The sequence below is a fragment of the Anser brachyrhynchus genome (assembly GCF_964034855.1).
Source record: "Anser brachyrhynchus genome assembly, chromosome: 11".
In the NCBI taxonomy this organism is placed as follows: domain Eukaryota; kingdom Metazoa; phylum Chordata; class Aves; order Anseriformes; family Anatidae; genus Anser; species Anser brachyrhynchus.
Window position 1 is genome coordinate 8,873,066 of NC_137706.1, and position 13,404 is coordinate 8,886,469.

General features: G+C 43.1%; 2 protein-coding genes across 4 annotated transcripts in view; one reads left to right on the forward strand and one right to left on the reverse strand.

Moving 5' to 3' along the window:
• The window catches only part of SCAPER (S-phase cyclin A associated protein in the ER), a 242,691-nt gene that overhangs the window by 217,536 nt on the left and 11,751 nt on the right, over positions 1-13,404 (reverse strand). The window lies entirely within an intron of this gene.
• The window catches only part of PSTPIP1 (proline-serine-threonine phosphatase interacting protein 1), a 54,713-nt gene that overhangs the window by 35,295 nt on the left and 6,014 nt on the right, over positions 1-13,404 (forward strand). For both annotated transcript variants that reach the window (XM_080551377.1, XM_080551376.1), the window contains 7 exons: positions 809-871; positions 1,928-2,026; positions 3,884-3,929; positions 4,783-4,862; positions 8,192-8,290; positions 9,012-9,108; positions 12,155-12,239. In XM_080551377.1, the coding sequence (XP_080407503.1) occupies positions 809-871; positions 1,928-2,026; positions 3,884-3,929; positions 4,783-4,862; positions 8,192-8,290; positions 9,012-9,108; positions 12,155-12,239 (569 nt within the window). The remainder of the gene's footprint in view (positions 1-808; positions 872-1,927; positions 2,027-3,883; positions 3,930-4,782; positions 4,863-8,191; positions 8,291-9,011; positions 9,109-12,154; positions 12,240-13,404) is intronic.

A 13,404-nucleotide genomic window follows, 5' to 3' on the forward strand; every position in this document is an offset into this window, starting at 1 on the left:
CATCAGACATGCTAGGAGGTGTCAGTATTTGTGGTGATCTCACAAAACACTATTTAGTGTTTGTGCTGGCTCTGCTGTAGCTGCTTTCAGGACTGTGCTGTTCAGCCTGATGTCAAGCAAGCCCCTGGGTGGCCCTGGAGGGAGTTTTGCTTGAGCAGAATGTAAAGATCAAAGGACCAGAAGTCCCACTGAAGAAACCCAGCCCCTGCCAAACAGGAGCATATCTCACTGTCACACATGGCTGGGCACACCACAATTAAAGCCATAAAAGAAAATTCAGCACTGTCTTCCCAATGTTGACCAGATTATGTCATGGAAATCACATTGCAGTGAGCATAAATTTGCCAGAAGCAATTGAATATAAATTACAGAAAAATTGTTTGAGTTCAAAATGGACAAGTACCCTTGCTCACATGGGTGAGACAATGGTTTGTTGTGCAAAGACATGAGATCAAGCTCTTGAGCCAGCAGATGAACTCTACTAGCAGAGCTGATGGGCGCCGTGACTAAGTGTTATGCTATTTAATCTCCTTAAGGGGAGAAAAAAAAAAAGGAGGCAGAAAATGAAGACCTACATCCTCTCTGCTATTAATGGAAACCACTGAGGCAGAATTATCTTGGATTTTTTTTTTTTTTTAAACTGATACCGATGCTCCCTGTGTCACTTAGAAGCCTGTCAGTTATAAAAGCAGAGTGAGGTAATTTTCCCCACAGACCTGTGGCTCATAGGAAGACTCTGACAATGACTTTCTAAGAAAGGGGGAAAAGTCCAAAGAAAGAAATACTTACTCCTGTGTGTTTCTTACAGTACGAGTCTGCAATGGAGCGCATGCAGAAGAGCAAGTTGTCCCACTATAAGAAAACAATGGAGGTAAGCAAGGAGGTCCTGTGCAGGTATCTCAGCGCAAACCAGCTCCAGTTGTAGACAGGGTGAAATCTGTATCACATGTTCCTCCACGTGAAGAAAAGTCAAGAATGTGTGTGTGAGTGTAACTGTGTAAGAGCACAAGAAAGCTAATCTTCCCTGCCAAACGCTCTAAAGAGTCCAAAACAGGCACTCAGAAAGGAATTAAGTTAAATTCAAACAGGATTTGACTCTTTCTAGATGAATATACTTGTAGGAGAAAATGTAATTTCCCAGTCTGTGTAAATAGCATTTTAAAATGAGTCAGGGAGTCTTGCAAACTGAAGGTAACCTCTCCAACTGGAAGTCTCGCAGGTACAGGAACTGCAGACTGCTGGGTTTGGTTTCCAGGGGGCAATTGCCTCTAAGGAAAAGTAGTTGCAGACCTGTCAGCACTACAGCTGGAAGGGTACTGACAATTTGTATTTAAACATGTCTGTTGTACCAAGTGAAGCTCTAAGAGAGCTCTTTTGGTGCAAATAAGGATTTACTTGGCTTCTGAACACTCCATTGGGACTGTTACCTGTGTGGGGCTGGCTCTGCCTCACAGCTTGGAGCAGCGGGCAAGACATCCATCAGCCACCTGATGCTCCAAGTCACCCTGTGGAAATGACAGTCTGTCCCCATCCGTACCCTGGGGAGCTTGGGCTCTAACCTGGGCTCTGTGCTGTAGCTCAGGCAGCTGCCTGATGCACCGATGGTGCTCGCACTGCCTGCAAACCTGTGCGGAGCAGCCACGGCAGGCGATCACCTCTGCAGGGAGCTGGCTGAGGTTGCACAGAGAAAACAATTTCAGGGCTGTAAGAGGAGGGCCTGATTTATGCTGCTAGCCCCCTGCCCGGACTTTTCCGTTCTATTTTTAATAAGCATCTCTTTATGGTGTCACAGGGAGTTTCCTCCTTTGTACAAACCTGGACACTGATTTCTTCCCCCAGCCTGCAAAAGAGAAAGTGCCTTGAAAGTCAAGTTGGAGACAACCCAGCTCTGTTCCCTAACCTCACATATGATTTCATTTCAACACAGTCAAAGAAGACGTACGAACAGAAGTGCAAGGAGGCGGATGAGGCCGAGCAGTCCTTTGAACGGACAAGCGCTTCAGGCAACCAGAAGCAAACAGAAAAGGTACCTTTGATGCCAGAGCTTTGGGGTGATGCCTAAAAGGGAGAAAGCTGGGGACTTCTTTTTTAAGGTTCAACAGACTACAGTTGAACAACTCATTCCACAAGGTGCCAGGTGTTGCTTTCCTTCTAATTAACCCATTAGAATCAAAATTGAAATGAAGCACCTTCCCAAGGAGATCTTCCTTCACCTTCTTCAGTAGGGCTTGGTAACCCTGATCTTGTCCTGATCAGGATTTTTTAAAAAGGCAGGGGAGGAACTGAGCTATTTAATTTTATTTATTTCAGGCTGTGACTTAATTGCTTTATGAGTTCTGAAAGCAAACTGAATGAGATTTTTCTCTAAAATTATTCATAAAAAAAAGAAGCAAGTCAGAAGTATGTCACGCAGTTAAGTTTTGCCTTTTGGTCGCTTACATTTAGTAGGCATAGTATCTTACATTAAAACACATCTTTTTCATAACATTCTTCTACTTATGGTTAGCTTAATTTCAAGTAAATTTACAAACTCAAAAATAAATCATTGGAAATTAAGGCACTGCAGTCCTTCATTGCATCGTCTGATACTTGTAGCTGTCAATTCGCTAACTTTTAATGGGAACGTTTCACAGCAGAACAGATGGAGAAAACAAAATAAACGAACTCCCTTTGGCTCAATAAAATCAGTGCAGCGTAAGCAAAAAGGATCAAAAATCATCTCAAGGAGTGGGGGGATGGAGACTAAAATCAGCAGCAGCAGTTGACATTTTATTTCTAGCATTCCCTTATCTTTGATGAACAAAACCTTCCAGCTTAGCCATAAAGAGGGGATGAAACCCTGGCCCTACTGAAATTATGCCAGGACTCTTAGCAACTTTGATGGCATCAAAATCTGACCCAGCTCCTTTTGTGCAGAAGAATCCCAGGGTGCATCATTGCCATTATTTCCACACACATGCCAGCACATTTGAAATGCACAGGGGCATCTCACAAGAAATGTTGGCTGTTTAATTCTGCTCAGCACTTGCAAACAGTTTGGGTCAGGATGAAAATAAGAATGAAGCTTATGTTCCCAGCTTACTACACATTTTCCAGCCAGCTGTGATGAGGAATACGGTCATGAGAACCCCTACCTGAGCATTGTCTTGAAGGGCAGAAAGGGAGAATGTGTTATACTGATGTCTAGAGCTGTGCCTTAATGTACTGTCATCACCATCTGTGCAGAAAGACCTGGGAGAACAGAGCTGTCAATAATATCTGTATTTTCATTTGTTAAAAGCTGCAGATTAAAAAAAGAAAAAAAAACTGCTTAGAGTGAATTTTGCTTTTAGACTTCTGAGTTGTTATGGAAAACAGCCTGGCATTTGCAAAGTATTTCAAAGACTGTGTTCTTTTCATATGTATATTATATGAGAAGCTTGGGAGATGAAGATTTTTAACTGCCATTTTTTTCTGCTTATAAATATCTATTAGAAAAGCACCCTGGACATCATAAAACAGCAACTCAGCCAGCAGACAAGCTTCAGGCTGGGTCATGCTGGCACTGAGCTCCTATAGCAGGCATCCCTGAATGGACTGGTATAAGTTGACAGATTTCCCCTGAAGCCTGTCAACTTACAACTACATCTGTGAAATCCTGGTCCCTTCTTCTCCATAATCCGTGTTCAACAGAACGGGTGGTTCGATTTGATGATCTTTAAGGTCTTTTCCAACTTAAATGATTCTATGATCCTGAAGGCAGAACAGCCTGTACAAATACAAGAAGTATTTGTACTTTGAGCTTTACCTTACCAGTGGAAAGGGAGGAGGCAGCAAAACATTGGGCTAGGAGCAAAAAACCACAGCAATTAATTTGGGGTGTTTCTTTCTTTTCCTGTTTCAGAGTCAGAACAAAGCCAAGCAATGCAGAGATGCAGCAAATGAAGCAGGTGATACTCTATTTGTCACAGAACTAAGTTTTTTCTCAGCAAAAAACTACCAGCACACTGATTTTGAGAGAGCACCACCTGAATCACCCAAACTAGCCCTGTTTGAAGTCAGGTTTCCTGAAGTCACCAATCCAAAGACTAATGGGGAAGCTTCTAAACAACAGCAAACCTGAGACATTTACTTTCACTTGTGGACATGCAAATCTCATGCTGTCATTAAAGGTTTTATAGAAGACCTTCTGTAAGGACTTCACGCAGGAAAGAAAAGCTCTTCTTTAAGCAAGTTTGAAAGCACAATGACACGCAAATTGCCCCAAACCAACCCAAAACAGATACAGAGGCCCCAGGTTCCCTGTACACGAGCACGGTGGCATGACTACATTCTTCAGCCAGAAACACAGTACGTGTCCAAAAGGACATGTCCAGCAACACCTGAGCTGGTTCATGAGATCAGACCTGTCGCTCACTGCTCTTGTAGATGCTTGCATTAAATCACAGGCTCTACCTGACCTGCCCAGCAGGGAAAGAGCCTAAGGACGGTCAGTGCCTAGGTACGGCCCAGGTTCTTGATCTCTTATGTGCACCGTCCCCGCTGTAAACTTTACAGATGATCTGCAAACCATGCACAGAGTCCTTAGTCTAGCATAAAGTTGCAAAGAAAAAAAAAATATATATCCTGGCTGCCCACCAGTTTTAAGCTCACATATTCTTGTGATATACTTTAAGGCTGTGGTTTGACAAAGTAAACACGGCAAAAGCCACAGCAAAATCCTAATGGGAGGAAAAAGAGAAAGATGGCATCATTTTTTTCCCCTAACTGTTGGGTTTCTATTATGTGTGTCTGTGTTTACAGAGAACGTGTACAAACAGAACATTGAACAGCTGGATAAGGTCAGGACAGAGTGGGAGCAGGAACATATCAAAACCTGCGAGGTAAACATTGACTTTTGCAGCAATATATTTGTGTGCTCTTTATTTTATCCTAGTTACAGTTATCGGTCTAAGACTTGAGATATTGTCCCAAGGGTTTTGCTGTTTGCTATACACCAAGTCTCAGCATAAGAGATGTCTTTGCAAGAATGCTGCAAAACCTAAAGTAGATTTAGACATAGTTGCTGGCTGTCTCACTTGCTTATGTGCTCTTTGCTTGTTCAGCATAAGTAAGTAAATATACTGGAGGGAAATAACTGCAGAGGAGCAATATTTGAACTGGTACAACCCAGTTGCAAGCTTTTCTTGCCTGTTTTCAACTACAACGTTACTTAAGAATCCACTAGCTTTAAGGATGGTTCTCTATCACAGCCAAGATAAGACTGTTTCTCAAATAACTGCTTTGTGACAGAATGTAATTTCAGTAGAAGAAGAACAGGAATATATGAATATGCAGTTTTAGTTTAAAAGATACATTCCAAAATGGAGACAAAAAGAATTACATTAATCCATGTTGTGGTTTAACCCGGCCGGCAACTAAACACCACACAGCCGTTCGCTCACCCTCCCCCCTCCCTCTCTGGGATGGGGGAGAGAAACGGGAAAGTGAAGCCTGTGAGTTGAGATAAAGACAGTTTATTAAGACAGGAAAACAATAATAATAAAAATGATAATAGTACTACTAATAACAATGTGTATGAAACAAGTGATGCACAATGCAATTGCTCACCACCCGCTGACCGATGCCCAGCCTATCCCCGAGCAGCCGGCCCCCCACCCCGGCCAGCCACCCCTATATATTGTTCAGCATGACGCCATAAGGTATGGAATACCCCTTTGGCCAGTTTGGGTCAGCTGTCCTGGGTCTGTCCCCTCCCAGCTCCTGCTGCACCCCCAGCCTGCTCGCTGGCATGACAGAGCGAGAAACTGGAAAGTCCTTGGCTTGGTGTAAGCACTGCTCTGCAGCGATTAAAACATCAGCATGTTATCAGCGCTCTTCTCATCCTAACCCAAAACATAGCACCCTACCAGTTACTAGGAGAAAAATTAACTCTATCCTAGCTGGAACCAGGACAATCCATTAGAAACATTCCCTTTAGGTAACATCTTTCAAGAGGTTTCCAGAATGGCTTCTTACTGTAATGCAGGACAGGTTTGGGGGTTTGTTCCCCCCAACCCCCCCCCCCTTTTTTTTTTTTAATATATCCCAAGCTCAATGGAGATTAAAAGTAAAATTTTCTTGTTAAGCTAAAAAATAATGTATTGTAGCATTCTGAGAGCAAACATATCTAAGCTGCTCAGAATCTTTATTTTGCATAGCATGTTATATCCACCTGCATTTTCTCTGTGCCTTGGAGTAATCTTCCAACTGAAAGGTGATGGCTGGGGCAGAAGTCTTTATTTCCAGTGTGCTGAGGATGGACACACAGATTTGCACTTGGCTAGTAAGTTTTGCACAATTTATAGGAACTGGTTGACATCCAAAACAGCGACACATTTGGTCATAATGATCCTTCAAATTCATTTGTCCATCTGCTAAAATATGGTTTTGCTATGTTCACTTGTTTCAGGCTTTCTTCCCACATAAAATAAAATGCCAGGAGAATAGCTTTCCTGTTCTCCATTTCTTCTTAAATATTACCTGTCTGGGAGCACTAGAAAGTCCCATGGCTGGCACAGCAGACCTCTCGTGGAAACTCTGCCAAGCCTTAATTTTCCCAAGATGCACATTCCCCCCTTCTCAAAAAGCCAACAAACAAGCAAAACATTCCACAACCTGGAACACTTTAATTCTCCCACATGGCCAAAGTCTTCATAGCCCACAGGGCTCGTGGCCTGCCCACCACCTAGTTCAAACAGCCGGTCATGAAGGAATGGCATTTTTAATCCCTTCTTTAAAAAGTGCTTGTAGGTAGAACTGGCAGATTTCTTGAGACCTATTGAAGTACTAATGAGTACAAAAAAGCAGCTGAAGATCCCAAACTTCTGGCTGCACAGCAGGGAGGAATCTGGAAGCAGTCAGGTTGCTGAGGTCTGTAGCTAAGCACTAGGCACCCGCAGCCTAAAAGCCTGCCTAGCAAGTGGAAGCACGGGGACAATCTTTATCACAGGGCTGTGCCATCTTCCCTGGCACGAAAAGCCCTGGTCCAGAAGCGGTCTGTTGCACAAGCTGGCAGGGCACGAGGGATACGTCTAATACAATGCCCTAATTTGCAAAGGGCTTGACAACCCCGAGTCACTGCACTTCGCTTTGCTGAGCTGCATTTCCTAACCGGACACCACTTACACTTACCTGGAAAACTCCCAGCCGGCTCTCTGCTATTTCAGCAGCCCTCCAGGGGCTATGTCCGTAGGCTTTTTATTCTGCATGGACGCTGAACTGCTCCTTCTCTACCCTTCTGGTTCTCTTTAAAAGCTACTTCTCTCAGAAACTGGTCCCAGCACCAGCTGAGTCTCCCTTGCCTGACTCTTGACTCTTTTTTTTTTTTTTTTAAACTGGTAAGATATTCAATGGCAGGCAGCTCACCCAACTGAATGTTCTGCTGAATATTGTATACATTTATGTTGTTCTGGACATAATTACTAGCAAATGGAAAAGGAAACAGATGGCTGGAAGCATCTGAGCTTTTCACACCTCATAGAAAACCAAAAATTGATGTTCTACTTATAACAGTATAACTTAGATGTGTTTTTTTTTTTTTTAAGTTTTTAAAGAAAGTTCATCTGCTTCTTCCCCATCTCAGTTCACTATTTTCCTCTTTTTTCCCTTTCACTTTCCCCAAATCTAGTCAGCTGTACAACATGAGAAGAATCAGACAGATGAGGGAGAGAGAAAAATGGAAAATGCCTTCTCTTTACCATGAATATAACCTTAAAAATTTGCAAAGGCAACCCTAGAGAGCCTCAAATAGATCCAAAAGAGAAGTTTGGAAAGGCATGTTAGAGAGCAGAGCTAGATGTTTTTGGGTCTACCTCTAACATATATACAACCCTTTCATGACAGTACTCTACTGATCTGTTTCACATCAACATTTCGGTGCAATGGGCAGACAGGACCCTGACTCTGAACTCCTCGACAGCACTCAGCATTCCTTTCCCCTTTCTTTTTGTCTTTTAAAATGTAACTTTAATTTGGTGCAAGCACTTTAAAAAAATAACCCTTGAGTACAAGCAAGTAGATGTAGTTTCTCCAGTAGATGAAGAGATGTCCTCTATGCAAGATCCTTCAGAGTGGTTTGCAGATTTGCCAGCTGGACAGAGGAGCCCAGCCCTGTCACTGCACCACAAATAAATGACTGCTGTGATGCTACCTCACGTCTCTTCGGCTGCAGGTCTTCCAGCTCCAGGAGTGCGACCGCATCACCATCCTCCGGAACTCGCTGTGGGTTCACTGCAACCAGCTCTCTATGCAGTGCGTGAAGGACGATGAGGTAGGGGCACCTGCCAAGGAGCTTCACGTGTGGAGGAAGAAGTGCTAGAGTCCCTTAGCAGCACAGCACTAGCCTGGCCTTATCTGCATGTGTTGTCTTCAGCAAAGTGGCTGTTGTGCTGTTCTGGCACATTCTGGCAGTGAGAGGGGAACTCTTCTCAATCAAGCTCATTCCCTTTTGCCCAGATGCAAAACAGATACATGCCTGGATTTAGGCAGCCTGTGGCACACCTGCTGACACTGTGCCTCCTCCCCTCAGTTTGCTGGGGAATGCCTCCAAATACCAGACTGCTCAGCTGAGTATATTTGGGCTCAGAAACACCTTTCAGAAAGGCATCCGGTCTTGGGCTCAGGATGGGAAGACAAAGGATGCATCACTCCGTGTTGGTGCTTTGCTTTTTCCCCCTCAAACTTTTTATCTAGTTGGAAGCTCGTGACTCACATCCTAAAAAGTGTGGTCATATTACTCACTCAAGTAGGTCTGAGTTCTAACTCTCAATGGTTGGTTCCTGTGATTTGTCTTTCTCTTATACAACGACATCCAGAACACAAATCAACAACTGTGTTTACAAAAATGGCTGTACAGGGGACAGACCAAAGAACCATCCAGATCAGACATGTACCAAGAACAGTTTCTTTTAAGGGGAAAACTATTAGAAGAACATTAATTGCTAATTCAACGTGAAATATTTAAAATTAAATTTTTGACTTCTGTTTTGTAGCTGTATGAAGAGGTTCGGGTAAGCTTGGAGAACTGCGTTGTAGAGTCAGACATAGACTACTTCATTAAGAGCAAAATGACAGGAACACAACCTCCAGGTAATTATTCCGATCAGTCTCGTCAGATGAGTCACCCGCTAGCTTCGGGCTGTGGCTGTGCAGCACTCTCCACTGGAGGCGAAGGCAGCTGAAGGAGCCTGCTCGCTCTCCGCTCTGGCTATTCATTCCCACCCACTGTGGCTCACTTCCCCCTCACTGTGCTGTCACCGCTTGCTGTGCAGTGGTGTAACTGGGATAGCTCAATGATCCATGTTAAAAATAAACCTCCACCTCCCTCCACCCCACCCCCCCCAAAAAAAAAAAAAAGAAAGAGGCTGGGTTTTGTTTTTTCAGTGATGCTTATTTCACAGCACAGCTGAACTCGCACCACCAAGGAGGTGGCAAACTGCCTTGCAAAATGGCATCCTCAATTTCCTGCAGTGGTGACAAGTCAGAGCCAAATTATCATTTAACTGCACTCTGGTGTCCCACTTGAGAGAGTTAGTGCCTCTTTATTTGTAGCACAGAGAAAACCAGGCTTGGTATTCCATTTTGTTCCACCTGCCTGATGGGGAATAACCTCCTTCATCCCCTCAAGAAGTTGTTTGTGTAGAGGCAAGACCCTAGCTGGGGAAAACTGAATGAAACTGGCTTTGCCCCAGCATGCAGAAGCGACGTGAAGTTCACTGGCTGTCCATTCAAGCCAAAGGAGCCTCTTCATCAACTTCAGTGATCAAAGCCTCTGGGCAGAAACGGAGAGTGGGACAGGAAGAACTAACTGCAGTTGTAAAATGAAAACATGCTGCTCCGGGGTAGTAGTTCTCCAAACGTGCCATCAGAAATGAGCCACCTAACTTTTCACATGACCAAATGCAAACCACACCTTACTTCAACAAGCAATATCAGATATTTACAGGCTGAATGAAAGCCTACACTTTCCTGCAGTGTTGCAGTAAACAAGGATTCACAGCCTTTGTAAAAGGACAGAAAATCCCCATTTCATCACCTCATTAGCTGACGATACCTATCTATTCTGAAAAGACCTCCTCCTCTATTCACTTATTTTTTAGTCAGTGTACAGATACCGCTTCACTTCCACCATCTGCTGTAACACTACACTGAGATGTCAAAGAGAAACCCTCTTTAGTGTGGACTATGGGAGTCTCAACAGAGCTCATTTCCTTTCAGAACAGGGAATAAGCTATACTGGCATAAGAACATTTTATACAGTTAAAAGCCTTCCATGCTATGGATTGTATAGGTACAAACATCAGTAGTACAAACACCATCCCATGGGGTAATTATCTTGTATGGTAACAGCGCAGAGCCCTTGGATTCCATCACAGAGCTCAGAGCTGGCAGCAATTACACCCTAGCAACTTCTTCAGCAGAGCTGGATGCTGTCACTCATCCAGCACAGAGCTATCTAAGGCCTGTTTTTCACTCAGTATTTCTGTCATTATACCCCTGAAAATTAAGAATTAGCATTTGGAAGTTTTTTGTTTTGTTTTTAAACTAATAATATAGATGCTGGTGTATTGGATGCCATTTTACTGCTATTCAATAGGGGATTTAAATTTGACTGCTACAGGAGCTTTCACCTAGGAAAAGCTACATTTTCACTGACAGAAGGGAGAACTGTGCTTTGCAATGGCGTAAAGCAACCTCTGTACGAAAAAAGATTTGTAATTCTCAGCTAGTTTTTTTCCTCCTGTGTGAGATTTTTCATTCTCTAGTCGCCTAGGCAATTTTCTGCAAACAGTTCTTGGCTATGTCAAGACTCATTCCTAGTAAGAAATAGGTGGGAACAAACCTTTAGAGCTTTATGAAAGGCAAAGAAACAAGTCATTCTTGCTTTTATTTTATTTTTTGCCACCTTCTGGAAGGTGACATGTTCTGAAGTAACACCCTGGTATCTCCACAGCTCTGGCTAATGGGTCTGCACTGCAGCACGTGGTGAGCTGTTGATCTTATTTGCAAAATGCAGGGGGGAAAACTCATGTGGTTTTGCATTGTGTAGGGGTAGACCTCTTGGTTTCTTGATCCTATTGCTCTCTCCCCTCTTCCGCCTAATCTTAACACGAATTACAGGCTAGAAATGATAGCAGGTGACTGTCTAGAAGGGTAAGAGACAGAACCTTAAACTGGTCAGAAAACTCCTTAAATTCTGAGAGTCTTACTTGTAGGGACTCTTCACACTCACTAGCTGCACGTGCCTGCTCTGCTTATGGCCTTGGCTGATCCAACAAGTCCAAGCTCAATGTTTTTCTTAATTAATTGGTGTCAGAAGTGAGTTAATAAGATATCAGGCCTTCTGAATCAGATTTGACTCATATTTATTTGGCTGTAACACTGAGAAGGCAGAAAGGGTGTCTGGCCACCAGCTCTAAGCAACTGCACTGGCAGCTATGAGATGAAAAATAAATACGTAACTATTTCATCTTTGAAGCTAAACTTGTAAATGGTCTCAATTGCACCCTTAACAACACCATAGGGGAGAGTGAAGGAACAGTAGCATAACTGTGTTGGAGAGAGGGAAAAAAACCATCTCTGGATAAACAGCAAATCAGCTCTCAGGAGGTGGAGGGGGAGATACAAAAGGTAGGAAGACACTTAAGTACAAGCACAGACCAGGAAATTGCTCATTATTGCTGCTGGCAAAAACATTCAAAAATATCCCCAGCTTCAACAGAAACTCCCAACTCAATACATTAAGGAAGAAAGAAACAAAAACCACTGTAGCCAATTGTATCAGGCTCACAATGACCGTGCTCTCTTTCCTTAAAGCTTTGGCTTTTAAGAAAACAGAGGAAACAGTCATGTTCTAAATTAGGGTTAACCACCACTGTCGGAATGGTTATTCAGGACCTTGACTTGGTCCTGAATTTCTACCAAGGACGTATCTGCATACAATCACTTGAATGGCTTTTGGCAAGCCCCAGGTCCCTCTGAGCTGCTCCAAACATGAGACAGGCAAGTGCAGATGGATGTTGTGTTGCATTTTGCTCCAACAGCCCCTGAACTGCCGCACTGTGTCTGCTGCACGCTGGTAGGGTGAAATAGGTTTTGCCTGATTGAACATCGCCTTTTTGTTGCCCTTTTGCAGGTGCAATAGGATACGAGAATTACTACAGCAGAGAACCAAACAGAGGTAACAGCAGCCCAACCCAGTCTTGTGGGATGATGAAGAGGTGAGCGGTACATTTTTGTTCTCAAAACTAGTATTTCTCCATTGAAACACAGCAGTGTGTGATGACAGGAAACAGGCCTGAGAAGTTATTACTTCCTTCATTGTGGCAAGAGGCAGCCACTTATCAATAAACATAACTCAACAGAAGAGGTAAACCTATTACAACTGGTGCCAGAATAATTTTACTATGGCCTAGTGAGAGGGGAGACAAGAGGACATGTTCCTAAAACAATTAGCTGGCCAGCACTGGAGAACATTCACTTATTTCCTCTTTCCCAGTGAGTGATGGCACACAACAAAACGCTTTGTGCAAGGGAGGACAAACAAGAATCTTGCCGGGAGCGAAGGCTGGGGAGGGCTGTCTTTCTCAGCAATACCTCCTGGCTTATTGGATTGCACCCCCCCCGCTGAGCAGAACAAAGAACTGCTCTCTGCATCTGGACCAAAGCAAGAAATACTTAGTCGAATAACTGTGATTAAGGAGGCGATTTTTGTTTTTTCTTATCCATTTTTTGCTGGTAAATGCAGTGACATGAATGCAGTTATATCAACACAAGAGCATGATAGAGCTATTGGTTTAAATATTTTATACTAAAATGGCTAATTTAAGGTGGGAATGGCATCATATTTAAAGCAGAGGGGCTTTGTATTTTGACAAGCCTTATTACGTGGCAAAGACAAGGAGCAGGCTGTGTTCTCCCGTTTAAAGCATGGTCCAGGCTTGTGAGCAGGCTGATAAGGTTTATACATGACATTATAGTTTTCAGTTGGAACAAGATTTTCTATAATAATCAATTCAAGCACTGCATCCTATGTAATTACAGAAGACAACTGTATAGCCATTTAGAATACAACCATGCTCTGCATTGGCAAACAGCCTAGAGATACTCAATTTCAGTTTTTCAGAAGCTGTTGAGTTTAGATGTCCATTTTCCTGAAACATTGACCACTCACCAGGTGAAAAATCAAATCCTTTATATACATCTTGAGCACTCAATGCTATTGCTATCTGTGCTTGAGAATCCTAAGCCATATTCTCACTTTGCCTCCAGTAGCTGTTCAGTATCCAGCTGTGATATTGAAAATTAAACATAGGATAAATTAAAAAAAAAAATCACTTAAACTTGCAATTTCTAGAAAGGCCTGTTATACAAGCTTTGTGTTTT